Consider the following 20825-nt stretch of genomic DNA (forward strand, 5'->3'; position numbering starts at 1 on the left):
ATACCAATAGAATGAAACAAATATCACTTTCATTGTTCATACAATCAGCTTGTGTTCTGTTTGCACGTTAAATATCATGCTATTTGTCTGGTTTCTACTTTCTACCATCAACTAGTAGTCATTCTGCTGGAGCTCTAAAGAACACGCGAACAAGTTCAAGTTCAATCAATAAATTTTAAAACGCAAACCGGGACATTAGCCAACAGAGAATGAGATTCCTGACTGTACAAGGCAACATCAAATGCATATTGATTTTAATAAACAGTAACTGAGCCATACAGCCAGGATTCTTCAGTCTACCTAATACTCAGAGAGCTCAAAATAAAGATCAGTTTAGGACTTTCAAAACACACTGTTCAAGGTTTAGAAAACAGGCACTAGGCCCCTTCCTAACTGAGAGAAAAGAACATTATTTACAGTCATTAGTTGTTAGGTAACCAAAACAGAATTTGCAGAGCGGTTACCATCCTCCTTTACCACCACCGCTGCCCCAAGATTTGTCTGCTGCTTTACCCCATGGGTCGGTGGATCCACTTCCATCAGTTCTTTCTTTTGCATCACTAGAGCGATCTGTGTCTGCAGCACTAGGTTGAGTAGAAACCCCCGCTTGATCTTTGTTCCAACCTCCACCACTGTTCCCATCTGATCCTTGGTTGCCCCGGCTTCCGGCTTTCACAGTTGAACTTGGACCTTTCCAGCCACCATCTTGATTAGTAGAAGCACCAGGTGCTTTTCCATTATCTCCCCAACTTCCACCACCCGCGGAAGTCGAGCCAGTTCCTTTGCTCCAACCTCCGGCTTGTGCACTTGATCCTTCCCCATTATTTCCCCAACTTCCACCACCTGCAGTATTCGAGCCAGTCCCTTTGTTCCAACCTCCGGCTTGCGCACTCTGTCCTTTCCAATCACCCTCTTGATTGGTAGGAGTTGACATAGACCAGCTGGATCCTCCAGAAGCACCAGCAGATTTCCCATTATTCCCCCAACTTCCACCTCCTCCAGTGCTTGAACCAGTTCCTTTGTCCAAACTGCCCCCTTGTGAACTCCCTCCTTTGAAGCCACCCTCTTGATCAGCAGCAGTTGAGCTTGGCCACTGGGCCCCTCCAGAATAACCAGGTGATTTCTGGTTATTCCCCCAATTTCCACCACCTCCAGTACTTGAGCCGTTTCCTTTCTTCCAACTGGCAGAGTTTTTTCCTTTCCAGCCGCCATCTTGATCAGTAGTATTTGAGCTTTGCCACTGAGACCCTCCAGAAGCACCAGGTGATTTAGAACTGTTTCCCCAACTCCCACCACCACCAGCGCTTGAGTCAGTTCCTGTGTTCGAACTGCCACCTTGAGTGGTTGAATTCGTTCCTTTCCATCCAGCCTCTTGATCTTTATTACCCCAACCTCCACCAGCTCCAGAACTTGAGCCCGTTCCTTTGCCCCAACCTCCACCACCTCCAGAACTTAAGCCCGTTCCTTTGCCCCAACTACCACCTTGTCCAGTGCTTGAGCCAGTTGCTTTACCCCAACTGCCCCCTTGTGAACTCGGTTTTTTGAAGCCACCCTCTTGCTCAGCAGCAGTTGAATTTGGCTGCTGCCCACCAGAATCACCAGATGATTTCCAGTTGTTCCCCCAGTTTCCACCACCTCCAGTACTTGAGCCGGTTCCTTTGCTCCAACTGCCGGAATTTTGTCCTTTCCAGTCACCATCCTGATCATTAGGACTCGAGCCTTGCCACTGAGCCGTTCCAGAAGCACCATGTGACTTAGAGTTGTTTCCCCAACTTCCACCATGACCAGTACTTGAGTCGGTTCCTGTGTTCCAAATGCCAGCTTGTGCAGTTGAATTCGATCCTTTCCAGCCAGCCTCTTGATCTTTATTTCCCCAACCTCCACCAGCTCCAGAGCTTGAGCCTGTTCCTTTGCCCCAACTACCACCATCTTTGTCCGCTGCTGACTGGCTCCACCTTGACCCTTGGGTGCTCCAACCACCAGATGCGTTTTTACTCTCTGTGCTTCCTGCACTTCCACCCTGCCACTCACTTTTGGAACCAACCATTTGACTCCAACTTCCAGCACTATCATTATTCCTACTTCCCTCGCCAGAATTGTCTTCCCCTTTGTTCCACCAAGAACCATTCCCACCAGAATCTCTATTGTTCCAGCCACCACTTTCATCCCTCCTTCCACGACCCCTACCTTCAAAGCCTCCTCTATCTGATCCACCTCTACCCCCAAAGCCTCCTCTGTCCGATCTACCTCTACCACCAAAGCCTCCTCTATCCCCGCCTCTCCCACGAAATCCTCCTCTATCCCCGCCTCTCCCGCGAAATCCTCCTCTATCCCTGCCTCTGCCACCAAAACCTCCCCTATCCCCACCTCTACCTCCAAAACCTCCTCTCCAGTTCCCACCACTTGGCTTCTCATTGAATGCCTCCGTTTGGTCTTCATTTCCAGCATCTCTTGACTGGTTCCCCCAGGTGCTTCCAGAGCTCCAATTACTTTTGCTACCCCAGTGAGACTTCTGATCTGCATTACCAGATTCAGAATTCCAATCGCTTTTCTTGCCCCAAGCAGAATTATTTCCACTGGTGCCACCAGAGTCGGAGTTCCAATTACTTTTAGTTCCCCAACCAAAATCCTGATTTCCAGAAGTACCACCAGAGTCAGAGTTCCAATTACTTTTAGTTCCCCAACCAGAATCCTGATTTCCACTAGTGCCACCAGATTTAGAGTTCCAAACATTCCCAGTGTCAGCCTCGCTTTTGTTATCTTGTTTAAGATCACCATCACTAGAGCACCCACTTATCTTGCCCCAACCTGAATCACGGTCCGATTTTGAGCCACCGATGTCAGAATTCCAGTTGGGTTTATTTCCCCAGTTAGAATCTTGAGTGCCACCTTTGTCACCACCATCCGAGTTCCAATTACTTTTCTTGTTCCAACCACCACCAGGTTCAGAGTTCCCAGCACTTTTCTTCCCCCATTCAATATCTTGTGACTGCTGATCATTGCCCCAAGTTGATGCATAACTACTGGTTTTATGTTTCCCTGTGTCCCAGGATTTCTGTTGAGGTGTATCATTGGAGCCATCCTTACTAGCACTAAATCCACTTTTACTTTCCCATGTACCTCCTTCAACTACACTTTTACCTTTGCCCCAAGAATCCAGTTGATTCTTTTCAGTTGTTGCATCACTCCAACCACCAACTGGATTGTTGCTTGCATTCTTTCCTTTAGCCCAAGGGTCCTCGGATTTTTCTCCATGATCCTGGTTACCATCCACATCATTCTTCTTCTCCCAGGAAGCTGAAGCATCATTTGAAGTATCTTTCTCCTTTGAGTCCATACTGCCCCAGCCAACAGCTTGACTCTTTTCAGTAGATGCGTCACCCCAGCTACCAACTTGATTCTTTTTAGTAGTTATTACACCCCAGCCACCAGTTGAATTGTTGCTTGCATTCTTTCCTTTATCCCAAGGATCCTCGGATGGTCTTCCAAGATCCTGGTCGCTATTCACATTATTCTTCTTATCCCAGGAAGCTGAAGCATCATTTGAAGAATCTTTCTCCTTAGAGTCCATACTTGATCCCCAGCCAACAGCTTGATTCTTTTCGGTAGTTGCTTCACCCCACCCACCAGCTACATTGTCAGCTGCTTCAGCACCCCAAGATGTATTCTTCTTTGGAGTCAGCTTGCTCGCCCAAGCATCTTCCACATCTGTACATAAATAAAACAGTGATGCAGTTGTATCCTAGAAATAAATATAGCATAAGGCTTGGTTAATTGCAGATGGATTGTGATTGGATTTTTTTTTATTTCTTTTTAAAAAAAACAAGAATCCATTGGTAGGAAAGAGGAGAAAGAAAGAGACGGAGAACTAGAAGTCGCCCACGAAACAGCAACAAAAAAATAAAAAAACTAAAGTGACATTGATCCTATTACAAATTTACAATAAAAGACTCTTTGGGGGTAAAGGCAAGAAGAGAGGGCCCATAAATGCACTTGATACCTGTTTTAACCCCATCATTCGAACTTGAAGGATTTCCCCAGCCAGAATCTGGTTGAACCTGCAAAAAAAAAAAAAAAAACTATCAGTACCAACTTTCCAAAATGCTTGCACCAAACTCCTGAAAGAGGCTGCCCTTTTTTTTTTTTTGGTTCTTTTGCTACTGAAAGAGGCTGCTATTAAACAGTACAAGTGCAGAACAAACCGAAAAGCCTGAAGCAGAGGTAGTAGGCCATGAACTCCTACAAGAATTTACTTGCCAGAATTAGATTCGGTAAAAAAATGGAGCAGTAGGAAACCCAGAACCCTTTCCTGTTCAACCTTTCTAAAAAGTAATGTCACTCGAATTGAACTCGAGGTAAAGCAACGTAGACTAAACAAAATAGAAACATGGCAATTGGCTAAAACATAGTGTGAAAATGCATAGATGGTAATTCAACCTGATTCCAAATGGTCAAGGTGAACTATAGACGCAAAATTGGATGAGATAAAAACACGTAGATCTCTACTACCAGGACTTCAATGCACAAGTACAAAATAATAATAATAATAATAATAATAATAAATATAAATAATAATAATAATAATAAACGAAAACACAAACAACGAACAAAAACTCTCGTTCAAACTATTTTCTTTTTTTTTTCAAAATATAAAATCTGCTTCTGATGTCAGTAGTTTCCCAATTATATCCCATCAAGAAATGCAAAACATTATTGTCGGAAATATAGGAGTAGATAGGTTAGTTATGGTTTATGCATTATCAATAAGATTTAAATTCTAGAGTTTAAATTTTGTGGTATAGGATAAGGATTGTTAAAGATAGGATTTAGAGTTTATCTAGAAGAAGATTAGATTCTCAATCTCTTCTATATAACTATTGTATTTTTCCGGTTATGTTTAGATTAATAAGAATAAATATTTTCTCCCAAAATTCTACATGGTATCAGAGCGGGAGGTCCTGAATTCAAACCCCCGTAATTGCATTCTTTATCCCCATTTAAATTGTCATCATGTGTTGAGTCTTTAATATATCTCGGGCTTAAATATTCACATGTTGGGCTTTCCAATTAATTTACCCACACGATTGCCCATTGTCCAGCCCACACGTGAGGGGGAGTGTTAAAGTATAAAACTATTGTTGGCCCACCTCCTAAAAGCTTAAGCTTTTGGAATAGATTGGTAAACTAACATGGTATCAGAGCTTAGGCTCTTAACCTAATCTTCCAATGGCAAAAACTGCCATGGCTGGCGCCAATAGAAGTTCCTCTTCCGCGAGAGATGATGCAAAGAGTTCACAAGACAATTTAGCCACAGTCTAAAGCAGTGATGATGGCATTTCCCTCATGAATCTCCCATCTAATACGTTGCAATTGACGGCACAAAAATTAAATGGGAAGAATTACTTGTCTTGGGCTCAAACCGTGAAGCTTGTAATAGATGGAAAAGGGAAGTTAGGGTTCCTGACAAGCGAGGCAAAGAAACCAGGGGAGAACGACCCAAAGTTGAAGACATGGAGATCCAAAAACTCCATGGTTACCACATGGCTTATCAATTCCATGGATTAATCGATTGGAAAGCCATTCTTATTCCTTCCAACCACCAAATCAGTTTGGGATGCCATACGAGAGACCTATTCCAACTTAGAAAATTTATCTCAAATATTTGAGATAAAATCAAGACTATGGCAGGCAAGACAAAGGGATAGAGAGGTCACGGTGTCTTACAACGAGATGGTGAACCTTTGGCAGGAATTGGACTTATGCTACGAGGAAGAATGGGACTGCACCAATAATAGCGTGCACTATATGAAGAGGGTGGAGAATAACAGAGTGTTTGTTTTTTTGGCCGGACTCAACAGGGAATTAGATGAGGTGAGAGGTCGGATTCTAGGAAGGAAACCACTTCCATCCATCCGAGAGGTGTTCTCTGAAGTGAAGGGAAGAAAAGCGAAGGAGTGTGATGATGAAGAAAGAAGAAGCAAGAGGAGTAACAGAGGCCGAAACCTCTGCCTTGTTTTCTCGGGGGGTTGACTTGGACGGAGACAGGAGAAACACAAAGAAGAATGATAGGCCATTGTGTGATCACTGTAAGAAACCTTGGCATACACGGGAAACATGTTGGAAATTACATGGGAAGCCGCTGAACTGGAAGAAAAAGAATAACGGGGGTGACCGAGCATTCCAAGTTTCAAATGCTAACCAAGGGCAGCAAGTCTCAACAGAAAGCTCTCCATTCACTAAGGAACAGATAGACCACTTGTTGAAAATCATCCAATCCTCACAATTCTCTGTAAAGTCCTCAAATCCATCATGTTCTCTGGCCCATAAAGGTAACTACCTCACTACCCTTGTTAGAGTCGATTCCGATATAAATTGCTCGTGGATCATAGATTCCGGTGCAACTGATCACATGACAGGATCATCAAAATTGTTCTCTTCATATAGTCCATGTGCAGGAAATCAAAAATTATAATAGCGGATGGATCCCTTTCAGCCATAGCTGGGAAAGGTCCATTGCTATCTCTCCATTCATCACTCTTCAAAATGTTCTTCATGTTCTAAATTCGTCATGTAATCTCTTGTTTGTCAGTAAACTAACTCGAGAGTCGAGACTTAAACTGTCAAATTCACTTTTCCACATCTTCTTGTAAGTTTCAAGATTCGAACTCGGGGAAGACGATTGGCAATGCTAGACAAAGTGGAGAACTTTATTTCTTTGAAGATGGATCAAGCTCAGGAAGACAAGCTCAAAATACTTGTTTTAAGTCTATTTCTGTTTCTAGCGATAAAGAAGTCATGTTATGGCATTTTAGGTTAGGACATCCAAAATTTCAATATCTTAAATATTTGTTTCCTAGATTGTTCATCAATAAAAGTCCATCTTTATTTCAGTGTGAGATTTGTGAATTGTCAAAACATCACTGGGCTTCCTTTCCTCCACAGCCCCTATAAGGGCTCAAAACCATTCACAGTTATCCATAGCGATGTTTGGGGACCTTCTAAGGTTAACACTTTCTCTAAAAAAAAGATGGTTTATCACCTTCATAGATGATCACACACAGGTAACTTGGGTGTTTCTATTAAAGGAAAAGTCTGAGGCAGAAGAAGTTTTCAAAAACTTTTACAACATGGTTTAAACACAATTTGAAACTAAAATTCAGGTTTTCCAAAGTGATAATGGGAAAGAATATTTTAATAAAATCTTAGGCAAATTTTTTTTTAGAAAAAGAAATTGTACACCAAAGTTCTTGCAATGACACCCCTCAACAAAATGGGGTGGTGGAAAGAAAAAACAAACATCTTCTTGAGGTTGCTAGGTCACTACGTTTTACAAATAATGTTCCAAAATACTTATGGGGTGAAGCAATCCTTATTGCCGTGTTCCTAATTAATAGAATGCCCACAAGAGTTTTGAAATTTCAAACACCATTGAACTGTTTTAAGCAGAAATTTCCCACATCACGGCTTGTCACTGATATTCCACTTAAGGTATTTGGTTGTGTTGCATTCATTCATGTGCATAATCATAATCGGGGAAAATTGGATCCAAGGGCATACAAGTGTGTTTTTATTGGTTACTCACCAACACAAAAAGGGTACAAATGTTTTGACCCAATTTCAAAAAAAGTTTTTGTAACTATGGATGTGACATTCTTTGAAACACGGAAATATTTTTGTAAGAATCATCTTCAGGGGGGTAGTGATAGTGAAGATGTGAGGTTAGAAACTGAACTTGACCTACTTGACCCTCCTGCTGTGCTTGATCCTGTTGCTGCCGAATACCATAATACTACTGCTGCTGCCGAGAATGACCCCTTTCCTGCTGCTGCTGCCGAGAATGACACCCTATGTCTTTAGAATCAAGTCCAAATCCACATCTAGAAAATGATATTTTAGAAATTGGGAATGATGGAGGACCTCCTTCAATGCCATTAGATGACCAGTTAGGAATAGAGATGTGTGAAAAACCAAGTGGAAAAATTCAAGAGCTCCGTGTCTACTCGAGAAGAAAACCGATTCAAGGAAAGAGAGTCCCTCCTTTGTAGCACTGCCATGAATCCAACTTGGGAACGGATCCAGAGTCCCCTTCAGGTACATCTCTGTCTCAATCTAAATCTTTGGAGACTAGTGTCCAAGCTAAGTCTATTAATAACTTGGATGTTCCTATTGCTCATCGTAAGGGGGTTAGATCTTGTACACAACACCCCTTGTCCAACTTTGTGTCCTATGAAAAATTATCACCTTCTCTTCGTGTTTTTACCTCACAATTGTCTAGTGTAGAAATTCCTAGAACAATGCAGGAGGCTCTAAATGTTCCTGAATGGAAGGAGGCTATTCTAGAAGAGATGAGGGCTCTAGAAAAAAATGAAACTTGGGAAGTTGTCGACCTACTGGTGGGAAAGGCAACTGTCGGTTGCAAATGGGTCTTTACAGTCAAATACAATGCAGATGGCACACTAGAAAGGTACAAGGCCCGGTTAGTAGCTATGGGCTTCACACAGGCATATGGGATAGACTACTCAGAGACATTTGCACCTGTCGCAAAACTTAATATAGTTCAAGTACTTTTGTCTATTGCTGTGAATTTAGACTGGCCACTACAACAACTGGAAGAATGCATTTCTGAATGGGGATCTAGAGAAGAAGTTTATATGGCCTCCCCTCCCGGTTTTGATAAAAAAAATTGGTTCTAGAGTGTGCAAGTTGATAAAATCACTCTATGGACTCAAGTAATCACCAAGGGCTTGGTTTGAAAAGTTTACTTAGTGTGTGAAAAGACATGGATACACTCAGGCGTAGACAGACCACACTCTATTTATGAAGTTCTCAACCAGAGGGAAAGCTGCAGTTCTGATTGTCTATGTGGATGATATCATCCTCACTGGAGATGACTTGGCAAAGATGGAGAGGTTGAAACAGTGCTTAACTTCTGAGTTTGAGATTAAAGACTTGGGACAATTGAGATACTTCCTTGGCATGGAAATCACAAGATCCAAGAAGGGCATAGCTGTCTCTCAACGAAAGTATGTTCTTGATCTCCTGAAAGACCAATGGAGCCGAACCTAAAGCTGGGAGAAAGAGAAAAAGGAACGCCGGTGGACACAGTAAGATACCAGAAGCTGGTTGGGAAACTGATATATCTATCACATACTCGCCCAGACATTGCATTTGATGTCAACGTCGTGAGTCAGTTTATGCACTCTCCATATGAAGAGCATCTTGAGGCAGTCCACCGAATCTTGAGACATATGAAGAGTACCCCCGGGAAAGGATTGTTCTTCAAGAAAAATGGATAGCGAGGTATTGAAGTCTACACCGATGCTGATTGGGCTGGATCTATTACAGATAGAAGATCTACATCTGGGTACTGTACATTTGTCTGGGGTAACTTAGTTACATGGAGAAGCAAGAAGCAAAGTATTGTGGCAAGGAGTAGTGCTGAGGCTGAGTTCAGATCAATGGCTCATGGAATATGTGAAGTTCTGTGGTTGAAGCGGATTCTTGAAGAATTAAGGAGGCCGATTGAGAGTCCAATGAAACTTTTATTGTGACAACAAAGCTGCCATTAGCATTGCTCATAACCCCGTACAACATGATCGAAGAGATTGATAGACATTTCATTAAAAAGAAACTTGAAGCGAGAATCATCTGCTTGTCGTTTGTTCCAACTACACAGCAGCAGATAGCTGATATCTTGACTAAGGAGCTTCTACGGTCTCATTTTGAATTTTTGACAAGTAAGTTGGGTATGATAAATATCTATGCTCCAACTTGAGGGGGAGTGTCGGAAATTAGGAGTAGATAGGTTTAGTTATGGTTTATGTGTTATCAATAAGATTTAAATTCTAGAGTTTAAATTTTGTAGTATAGAATAAGGATTGTTAAAGATAGGATTTAGAGTTTATCTAGAAGAAGATTAGATTCTCAATCTCTTATTTTTCCGGTTATGTTTAGAGTAATAAGAATAAATATTTTCCCCCAAAATTCTACAATTATCATACAAGAGACTTCAAGTAAAGCGAGAAAGCTAAAAAAGTTTGTCAAAACGAAATATAGTTACAGATATAAGAATGTTGGACTCATGGGACTCTATGCAAATTCAATTATAAAGTTAATATAGTTACAGATCTCAGAATGTATTGGATTCTGGTCAGGAAATAATTGACTTGGGCTGGGGGAGTAAAAAGTTACCTTTCACCGGATGGCCCTCCAACATTCCACCCATCACTGGCTCCTGCCGCTCCACCTTCTTCAAAAATAAGATATCAGACAAATTTCCTTAAGTCAAATGCCATCGACAATCAAAACAAGAACAGATGATGGAAAAGAGGCATTCAACGAGAAAGACATTGGAAGAGTCAAAAGACACCTGTAGAGCCTCCTTCGTTTCCAAGCATATCAAAAGTACTAGATCCAGGATCCTCACTAATGAAAGAGAAATAGGCACATCAAAACAATTATTATAATCACTGGATATGGATAAACGGTTCACGATTACAAAGCATACCTAAGAGACACAACAGAGCTTCTTGTTTGAACCTCAGAAAGGTGCTCACTTTTAACTGCACAGTGGAATATTCTAAAAAGTTGACTTCTAAATGCAAGATACAACATCTAAATATAATAATTTATAAAGCAACAGAACATCATCGAATCATAAATGAGTGTACAATAATACCGATCAGGAATTAGGCTTGACATACCTGTAAGAACCTTCTGCTTAGACTCAAGTTTAACCGTAACATCAGAACGACGTATAGCTAAGACGCGGCAGCGGTATCCCTTCAATGGTCCCACGCGGATTCTTAAAGCTTGACCAATAGAGAAAGTCCCATCATTACCAGGTTGATTGACTGCATTCAAGATACAATGGGTGATGAACAAACGCTTGGTACAGTAGCCACAAATGAGAACTTAAGAACATAGCATTGATGACTAGAATACATACAGTCACGGTTAAACTCCCGTGCTTGAGGTGGCTTTTCAGGTGATAAAGGGGATTTAGGGGACGATGAAAAAAAATCTTCACAACCAACAGAATCTGATTCCTTGCCCTGAATGAGGGAGAAATTTACTATAAACACATAAGCATATAGTAGATAATATTTAAAAAGTGGGCAAGAAGGAGCTCCAACCTTTTCATTAAAAGTTTCAATAGAAAGCTTGATTTTCTCACAAATTCTAGATTTACAGCAGAAATAACCACCATTTTCTTCTTGATTCTGATCATACAAAAAAATGATCCCTCTGTATATCAACTTAACAATACCCTGCTTACCCTGCAAAGAGAAATATTTGCAAAATATTCTAGCCTCAGTAAGCATATTAAGTAAGCTACATAAATGTTTTAACAAGTTTTGGTACTGAGGCGTTTTGTACTTGTTAGGCTGAGGCAATGGTTTAAGCCCCAAGGCGCATCAAGGCATAAGTTAATTCCCAAAACACCTAAATAAACCATTAAAAGGATTCAAAAGCGTAACATCATAGACCATCTCCTAGGTTATCAATGAAGCAAGAAGTTCAAAGTAAAAGAAAAAATAGCGTAAATAGGGAAACATAGCGGACATATAGTTAATGCCATAAGAAAAGTACAATTACTGGTTTTGTTTCTTTAATAAGTCATTTAGATTTTTCATGTTCGCAGTTAACTAAGGCCCGTTTAGTTTGCTGATTCGAGTTGAGATGTGACTTTACACTACAACAAAAAGGGTTATTAGCGATAACATTTGTCGTTGCTAAAATTACAGTATTAGCGACGACATGTCGTCGCTTAAAAGAAAACAAAATTTTTGAACGACTTGTCGTCGCATTCAATATTTATGACGACATGTCGTTGCACAAAATTTATATAATTACGACATGCCGTCGCTAAAATGGAATGGCATATTGGCGACGACATGTCATCGCTAATACCCATTGGCGCTAAAACCAATCTGGCGCCAATTTGTACATTATTTGCGAGGACATGTCGTCGCAAATATTGATGATTACAGCTGGCAGTGACGTGGCCAAAAAGATGCGGCAAATTTGGCGGTTTCTCGCGAACGGGTTCCAGATATTTCTTTTTTTTTTTGCAACGACTATGCAAAACGTCGTCGCAAAAAATGGTTCTAGAAAATTCTTTTCAGAACAACTTTTTTGCGACGACATGTGTCGTCAGAAAAAATGGTTCCAGAAAATTCTATCAAGGACGACCGTTTTTTGCGACGACACGTGTCGTCACAAATAACATGGGATTTAATTTTTTTCAAAAAAAAGGGCGGAAACATTGGCGGTTTCCTCAAAATTATTTGCGACGGCATTGTTAAATTATCGTCGCAAAAAAGGAACCAGGGTATATTCCTCAAGAATATTCTCATAAATATTAATGAGGTGAAGAACATCTCCCTCTCGCCTCCCACTTTTCCGGCTGCACTCACCGTTTTCCGACCGCCAGCGTCCTCTTTTCTTGCTGCCTTACCGATCTCCAACCCCCGGTATTTGTAGGTTTGGATTTTGTAAGTTAATATTTTGATATTTTGTTAATTGATTTTGGTATTTTTGTTATGGTTTATAATTTTGTTTTAGATTTTAGATATATTTTGTGGTTTTGAATTTAGAATTGTGAATTTTAAATTAGAATTGAAATTGAAATATGTGATAATTAGATTAAAATTTGTATAAAATTTGTTTAATGATAATTATGTGATAATTAAAAAATTAGATAAAATTTTAATTAAGATTATATTTATAATTAAATAATTAAATAAACTAATGTTAAATACTTATTACAAAATAATTTGTGTTAATTTTCATAAAATTTGATAAAATTTTATAAATTCTTCATAGTAGAGATGCCAATGGATAAGAGTTGAATACATTTAAAGAACCGGTTGTCTGATGACAACTGGGATGGTTTATGCGATTTTATTGAAGTTGGCAAGAATTATGCAAATTCACTCGGGGGTATTAGTTGTCCGTGTATGAAGTGTAGAAATCATGAGATGCATCCACCCGAAACAGTGAAAGCGCACATACATCGATGGGGTTTTGATACAAGTTACACCACATGGATTCACCATGATGAAGTACGTCCTGCTGCTGCAGTTGTCAGTGAATCTGTTGACAAGATGTTTGCAGTGCTAAATGATGTGGCTGAGATTAGTGATGATCATGAGACAATAGGTGAGACAGAAACAGTTATAGAAGATACACATTACGATGAATTTAGAGATCTCTTATCCGAGCTACAAGTCGGATTGTATCCGGGTTGCACTAAGTATTCATCGTTGAATTTTTTAGTGAAACTAATGCATCTAAAAGTGTTGTAAAAGTGGCCTAATGAATGCATGAATGAAATGTTGAAGCCACTGAGAGATGCACTTCCTGAAGGGAACAAGTTACCTACATCGCATTACGAGGCGAAGAAGTTATTGAGTAAACTGGGTCTGAGCTATGAGGCAATTCATGTGTAAGTATGGCTGCGCTTTGTTTTGAAAGCAGAATGCTGCTTTGCTGTCTTGTCCAGTATGTAGTATAAGTCGTTGGAAGAGCAAAAATAGAAAAAAAAAGTTCCGCGGAAAGTACTCCGATATTTCCCTTTGAAGGATCGGTTGAAGCGTCTATATGATTCCCGTCACACTGCTAAGGAAATGACGTGACACGTGCAGGGACGTTCGAGGGATGAAAACTTAATGCGTCATCCAGTTGATGGTACAGAGTGGAAAGATTTTGATGAAAAACATCCACAATTTGCACGTGAACTGAGAAATATTCGATTATGGTTAGCTACTAATGGTTTTAACCCATTCGGGAATATGAGTCTATCATACAGTATGTGGCCTATTATTGTGACTGCATATAATTTACCCCCGTGGTTATGTATGAAGGACCCATATAAGATGTTGACGTTATTGATTCCTGGTCGCGATGCTCCTGAGAAAGATAATGATGTGTTCTTAATTGAAGACATCGACGATTCTGATGATGATAGTGACATAAATGATGAGGGTGACAATCAAGACATTAACAGTGATGATGAATAAAAATTATGTACTGCGCTTATAATTATAATTATTCATATAACATAAGATCTATGCAAATAAGATAATAACGTTTATGATGACTTCTTAACAAGCAATCATGTCTGGCCCAGTCGCTACATGTGCTGGCTCTTCAGGGGGGAGCGCAGCCTCCACCTAATCCCTATAGGTTGCCATCACACTGTGAGTCAGGTATGTTAGAACATAATTATAAATTTGTTAAACTAATTACATCAGTATTATATGATCACTAAATATATTTCATTCTACAACATATGATGCCGCACCTTGACGACGTTGTGGAGGTCGACGGAAGGCTCAGGGTCACGAAATCGCAGCCAGAGTGGCAAAGGAAGGAAAGATTACCTCCATGTTTGACGAACGTGGAGGTACTTGGAAGGCAGTTGGAAACTACGGCACCTGGTTCAATAGTGCCGTTGGAATCCATGTTAGGGATGTCTGTGAGCCTTTCCACGATGCTTGGAAGGACGTGGACATCTAGCATAAGAGAGAGATTCAACAACGCCTGCTGGTATAAATTATTCAACTTTATTGTTTTTTAATTTAATCTAAATTTCAATATAATAAAATCATTTAAGATGTTTATATTGTATTACAGGAATGGTTTAACCTTGATTATGACCGCGACGATGGTATACTTAGGTATGTAGTTGATAGAGAGGCTGCAAAATGTTATAAGGAATGGAAAAGCGACCTCCATGACTATTTCAAAGATCTTGGTGGTTTACAAAATAAGAGTGCAGTTAGGGTCCACCCTCCTAAAAATCTCAGGAATCCAACTCACTAAGGTCGTTGCTGCGATAGATTCATGTCCGACAAGTTTCAGGTAATTGAATCTATTTTATATGTTATTTTTATAAAATATATGATAAAGGTTAATTTTACTAACGCTGAATGTAATTATAAATAGAAAAAGTCAGGGATCAATAAACTTAATCGTAGCAACCAAAAGTGGTCGAGTTTTCATAGTCGGTTGTCGTACTCTCAACATCACGATAAGAAAGTAAGTATTTACTAATAATTTATTCCATATAAATGTTCATTTGATAATCGATTACACTATATCCATATACATTTAAACTACTATATAGTCTACCATAGGGACTCAACAACCAATGTCCGTTATCGATAACTAGGGGATACTTGGGTTAATTCTCATACTGAGCAGACTTTTGTACGTATACTTGCAATGTTTAATTATATGTTTTAATTTAAATCGCATTATGTATTTAATTATTTTTCTTATAATATTTGTAACATCAGATGGAGGGAGAAAAAGAAACGCAGATCCAGACGCAGTCTGCTACTTCTGGATCCTCCGCGGCAAGAACAGTTAACGAGAAAAATATTATGGAGCAATTTCTAGGCACCCGCAGAGGTCACAAGATTAGAGTGGGTCGCACACTCCCACAAAAAGTTTATCGAAAAGATGCGTTGTCATCTGGCTCACGCTCGGCAAGATCTTCTATGACACGTTCTGACCCACACGTAGAAGAATACTTACAACGGACTTACCAGCAAAACCTCCAGCTGTACGAGAGCGTCGGAATGATGAAGGATTTCATCACTCAAATGCACCCCAACATGACTTTCCCAACGGTTACTCCTCCTGAACCATATGTCCGTCCACCTCATCCGCCTCTGAATTCTTCTGATGATAACAGCGATAATTCTAGTGATGCTACTAATTTAGAAGATTAGAGTTTTATTAATATAACAATTTGTACTTCCGCACATTTCTACTATAATTACATTTTTATTTTATTAATTACTTTTTACCATAATAATTTTTATTTATTTCCTTTTATTTAATTTTTATTTATATTTAATATCATGAATTATATTTATTATAATTATTAAAATGAGAAAATAAATAAAAAATTAAAATATTATTTGCGACGACAAATGTGGTCGCAAAAAATATATGCCACATCAGCTACCACTGCCTCTTTTGCGACGACTTAATTCGAAAAATGTCGTCGCAAATACTTAATGCCATGTCATCTTAACGATGCACCCGACGAAATAATTGTAGCAACTCATTTGCGACGATTGTCGTCGCAAATATAATTGCGACAACAAGCTGTGGTCGCAAAAATTATTTTTGCGACTATTCAACTGCAGCGACAGGTTTGCAACGACAAGTGGAAGCTAAAAATTCATTTGCGACGACTTTCTATTTTTTGCAACGACTTTTTGTCGTCGCTAATAGCCATTTTTCTTATAATGTTATGTGAGCTTTTTACTATAACAAAAAAGTTAGATGTGACTATTTATGAAAGCTTTTTACTGTAGCAAAACTCAATTCTAAACTCGAATCGATAAAATGAACGAGGCCTAACTCACGCGCAAACAACATTTATGTGTTATAAGTTTACAGCCACAAAATGTAGTGCACAAGCACCACACATGCAGCCAACTACCCAAACAGCCAACAACAGGAGAAACAGGAAAGTGCGAACTTATAGGGGAAAAAAGAAGTTCCCGACACTACAAGCAGCATAGGAAAAGAAGAAAAAACACACATGCAAGCCGCTGGTTGTTGCTGGTCAGAATGCTGCTATCAAATCTGCGTGCAACGCTCCACCACTTTTCTTTTAAAACACCCATGCAAGCCACTAGATGCTTTCTGGAACTTTTTTTTTTTATGTTTTTATGAATAGTTTCTTCTAGAATTTACATGCAGACCACAGATCCTACTTGCTTTAAAATTTTTTAATTAGTTTTTGGTTACCAATTACATTATGCCTACATTTGATGACCACTTACTAGGATGGCCCGTCAGAAAGACAAGATCCCAAATAGCCAAATAAATTGGGCTTAGACCTCACTAGTTTCAAGGCCAAAGCCCTGAAGGGGTGCACCTCATAAGCTTCATAATACTGGTACCATAGGGCTATAGCCTCGAGTACCCAGAAGCAGCGCCTCAGGGCATACGCCCTGTGTGGTTTTGAATACAAACCACATTTTGATGAGATGATCATGAGACATGAATAAGTGCCATACCTCAAATGGTCCTTCTGTAACCTTGACAGTATCATTAACGCATATGCTTTTCATGCGATGATCTAAGGCTGTAAATTTCATTTTGGACGGCCCACTCTTTAGCTCACTTTGTTGAACAGTGACCACTAGAGGACTGTCAAGTCCCTCTTTGAGAATCTGGAACGTAGGGAAGAACAGTTACATGAGTGATCATTGTAAAGGGGATCTCAGCACAACAACCAAATCAAATACCTTGTAACTATCATCTTTCTCCATGCCTATAATGACCCCAAAATCTTTCCGGCTGCAATGAAAAAATAATAATAGTAATTAAGAATCGCAATAAAGTGGCAAGGGGAACAAACAAGGACAATTGAACATAAACTAACAGTTCATTATGGAAGCTTGGTCCACAACAAGGTCATCATGTAGAACTCACCCAAAACACACAAGACCATGCACTTCGAAACTATTTGTTGAAATAGGCCCTGACGAGCTCTCTCCTTTCCCTTGCATTCGGACATCATTATTGACCTTCTTTTTCTTCCGCTCACCATATAGCTGTGAAAGCCACTCCGCATTATCAGATTCATTGTTCTCAGAAGTTCTAAACTTCAGAATCTCCTCTTCCGATGGAACGACATTCCAGCAACTTAATGAATCTATGGGTATTTTCTTGAATAAAAACCCATCCTTGATCATCATACCATCAAGAACTTCAAAAACCTTCCCAGTATCTTGATCGCGCTTGGTCTGAATAAGAGGGCGGAACTCTCTGCAGGAAATAAAATTGACATCTAATCAGAAACTGGCACTCAAAAGAATGAAACACAGAAGCAGAGATTGAGAAAATTACTCAAGTTCACTTGAGCTAATCAATCGAGGTGCTGGATTGGATGTTCTCTTAGCAGTAATTCCTCCACCCTATGATGTGAGTAGCAAATACTTCAGAAATGTAATCATCCCAATTACCGAAAGCACAAGAGGAAGTTGATTATCATTCAACAAAGGATGCACGTCATTACTTTTTAAACATTAATTTAAAGATGCGAAATCCATACAACAATAGCATCAGAGTTTGACCAACCCAATTCTCGTAACTTGAGGAATAAATGATGGATAGCACTCAGTAACATACCAAATGGAAGTTCCAAAACACAAACTACTTCACTAAGGGGGGGGAAGGAGAGGAAGAAAAAAAGAAAAGAAAAGGAGTGTAAAGATGTTGTAAATAGGTCAGTACATATTTTTCAGTCATTGCTAGTAGATCAATTCTTGGTATCAGCTTCACTGTTGCTCTTTTTCGTGAATTGTTCACAGCCACAACCTGCAAATGTAAAATCCCGACAATGCAAATAAGTAGCACAATCATTTAAAGAAACTAAACTGAACCCTAAGACACAATACCTGTCCTAGATCACCCTTATATTTCCCATTTTTCACACGGGCCCACATGCCAACAGAAATCTCATTGTACTCGCTTCGGACAGAGAGCAAACGAGAAACTTCATTCCTTGGAACTGGCATTACTCGAGAAGCATATACACCACCAATCCCATTACATGCCTAAACCAGAAAAGGTGTCCTCTGAATTTAGTATCTTCTTCAGCAAAAAAATGAAAACAATAAAACATTTACTCATTATAACGACAATAAAACTATCAAACTGCAGGAAAGAGAGTACCTCATTAATATCGGGTTGCTTGTCAGCTTCAATAAATATAAAACCTTTAACATGCTCAACAGAAATGGCAGATACTATGTGCAATTTGGTTCCTATCGATTTCAAGTCAGCATACTTCTGCATAAGACAGAAAGCTAAATACCTCTCGCGTCCAACCTGCGTCCAAGTGTTTCGGAGTAAAATAATCAAGAGACACAGAAGTGGTGGGCATAATTTAATATCAAGAACTATCATGCGAAAGTTCAAAATCTTACGGCACATTTGACTTTCCAGATGATTGGATCCTTTTCGGAAGGCATCGTTAAATTTCTGTCAATGGACGTTTTGTTTTCATGATTATTTTCAGCATAGGTAAAAAATGCAGAACTATTTTTGTATCTCTCTTCCATCATTTTATCAAATTCTTCCTCATCCATCTCCTCTTCTTTAGGAATAACTGGAATGCTGTAGGAGTTTCCTGGTACACTATTGACTTTTGGTCCTGAGTCAAGATCTTCTTCCATAAAATCTACTCCGAATGATTTTGCCAGGGGAAAAAAAAAAAAAAAAGAAACTCAGCTTCTTCATAGTACCACTAGTAAAGTACAATTAGCTTATATTATCACCTAGATTGGTTCACTAAGGAACATATCTACAAGAGCAAACACTAATGAGGATTCAACATGAGATTGTAGCTACGAATACAATAAAGGGAAATCCCACGTTTAACAGACAATGTCGATACCCAAGATAAAACTGAAGAAACAAATTTTCCAATTATCGGGTAAAAATGGATTTCAAATTCACATTAATACTATAAACCCAAATTAAAAATATTTCGACATATTATATATACACAGCTAACTAAACAAAATCAGATAAAAGAAACGCAATAGTTTGTAATCTACAGTTTAACGTCAGAAAATGCAGACACCTAAGGATAAAACAAAGAAATGCTCCAATTTTCCAAATACCCCAGTACATAGACTTCAAAATCATATCAACACTAAAACCCAAATTTTTAAATCTTTAGAAGTACTATATACACAGTTAAAAAAACAAAATCACATGAAGAAGAACACAGTAACCTACAATTAACGTCAGAAAATGCAGATATTAGGATAAATTTAAAGAAATGCTAATATAACACTTAAAACGCTCAAATCTCCAACTACCCAGAAAATGACCTTCGTATTCACAACAGCACTATAAAACCCAAAAACATTACACATACACAGTTCATGAAAACAATCGCACGAAGTAAAACCCAATACACAAATTTCCCGCAGAAAATGCGACAAAAAAAAAAACCTAGAAAATCAAACGCAAAGAACACAGAAAAAAAAAAAAAAAAAGCATTGACCATTTCCGCCAAACAAGCTCAAAAATCGACCTCAAAACCCTAGAAATGAAATCGAATAAAATCCAAAACCAAGCGGGAACATGCAATGCAAGAAACAGATATATATATATATAGAGAGAGAGAAAGAGAGAGAGAGAGAGAGAGATAGGTTCAACTGCAACCATTGATGAAGTCACTCTCATCGCTGGCATCGCTTCCATCGGCCTCAGCGGCCGCGTCGTCGAAGAACCTCAGGACTCCGGAGTCATTCCCCCTCTGGCCGCCGCCTCCGGCGGACTTCTCCTTCCCGTCATCGAACTTCCTCTTGGCGCCGGAGGACCCATTTCCCGCCACCGCTTTTCCTTTGCCCTTATCGGAGATGCCCTTGCCCTTCTGGGCCATCCCTTTCAGCCCCATGACAATGCGCAAGGGTTTCAGAAACAAGAAGACCACTGAGTTTAGAACAGCATCTAGAGAGAGAGAGAGAGAGAGAGAGCGAGGGAAGGTGCGGCGAGTGCGTTTGGTGTGATTTTTGTGATGGCACGGTGGAAAGGAAGTTGTACAGACAACCTGCGGAATGCATGTAATTTTACGATATTATCCCTACTTTCAAATCTTTTTTTTTTTTACCTCTCTTTTTCTTTTCTCGGAGTTCATTTGAACTTCTTCCTATGAATTTGTGTTTTTTCCGCTCCATGGTACCATTAATAACATAAATATAAATAGAAACCGGTACCTTGTGTATTTTTTTGTAAATACTATAGAATAGAGGTGTTTTACATTTTTAAGGGAT

The 20825-nt window shown here is 39.4% G+C and overlaps 1 protein-coding gene across 1 annotated transcript; it reads right to left on the reverse strand.

Moving 5' to 3' along the window:
• Positions 1 to 223: 223 nt before the first annotated feature.
• LOC21400041 (protein RNA-directed DNA methylation 3) lies at positions 224 to 20604 on the reverse strand. Its single transcript, XM_024170178.1, has 18 exons — positions 20215 to 20604; positions 18966 to 19219; positions 18712 to 18867; positions 18435 to 18593; positions 18271 to 18354; positions 17884 to 17951; positions 17467 to 17802; positions 17280 to 17331; positions 17049 to 17204; positions 11136 to 11279; positions 10949 to 11054; positions 10704 to 10853; positions 10508 to 10562; positions 10370 to 10425; positions 10192 to 10249; positions 4203 to 4239; positions 4001 to 4058; positions 224 to 3708 (listed from the first exon to the last, which is right to left on the reverse strand). The coding sequence occupies exons 1-18, from the start codon at positions 20447 to 20449 to the stop codon at positions 461 to 463; spliced, it is 5412 nt and encodes a 1803-aa protein (XP_024025946.1). The 5' UTR covers positions 20450 to 20604; the 3' UTR covers positions 224 to 460.
• Between the last annotated feature and the right edge of the window lie 221 nt (positions 20605 to 20825).

The sequence above is a fragment of the Morus notabilis genome, unplaced genomic scaffold (assembly GCF_000414095.1).
Source record: "Morus notabilis unplaced genomic scaffold, ASM41409v2 Scaffold413, whole genome shotgun sequence".
Lineage (NCBI taxonomy): Eukaryota > Viridiplantae > Streptophyta > Magnoliopsida > Rosales > Moraceae > Morus > Morus notabilis.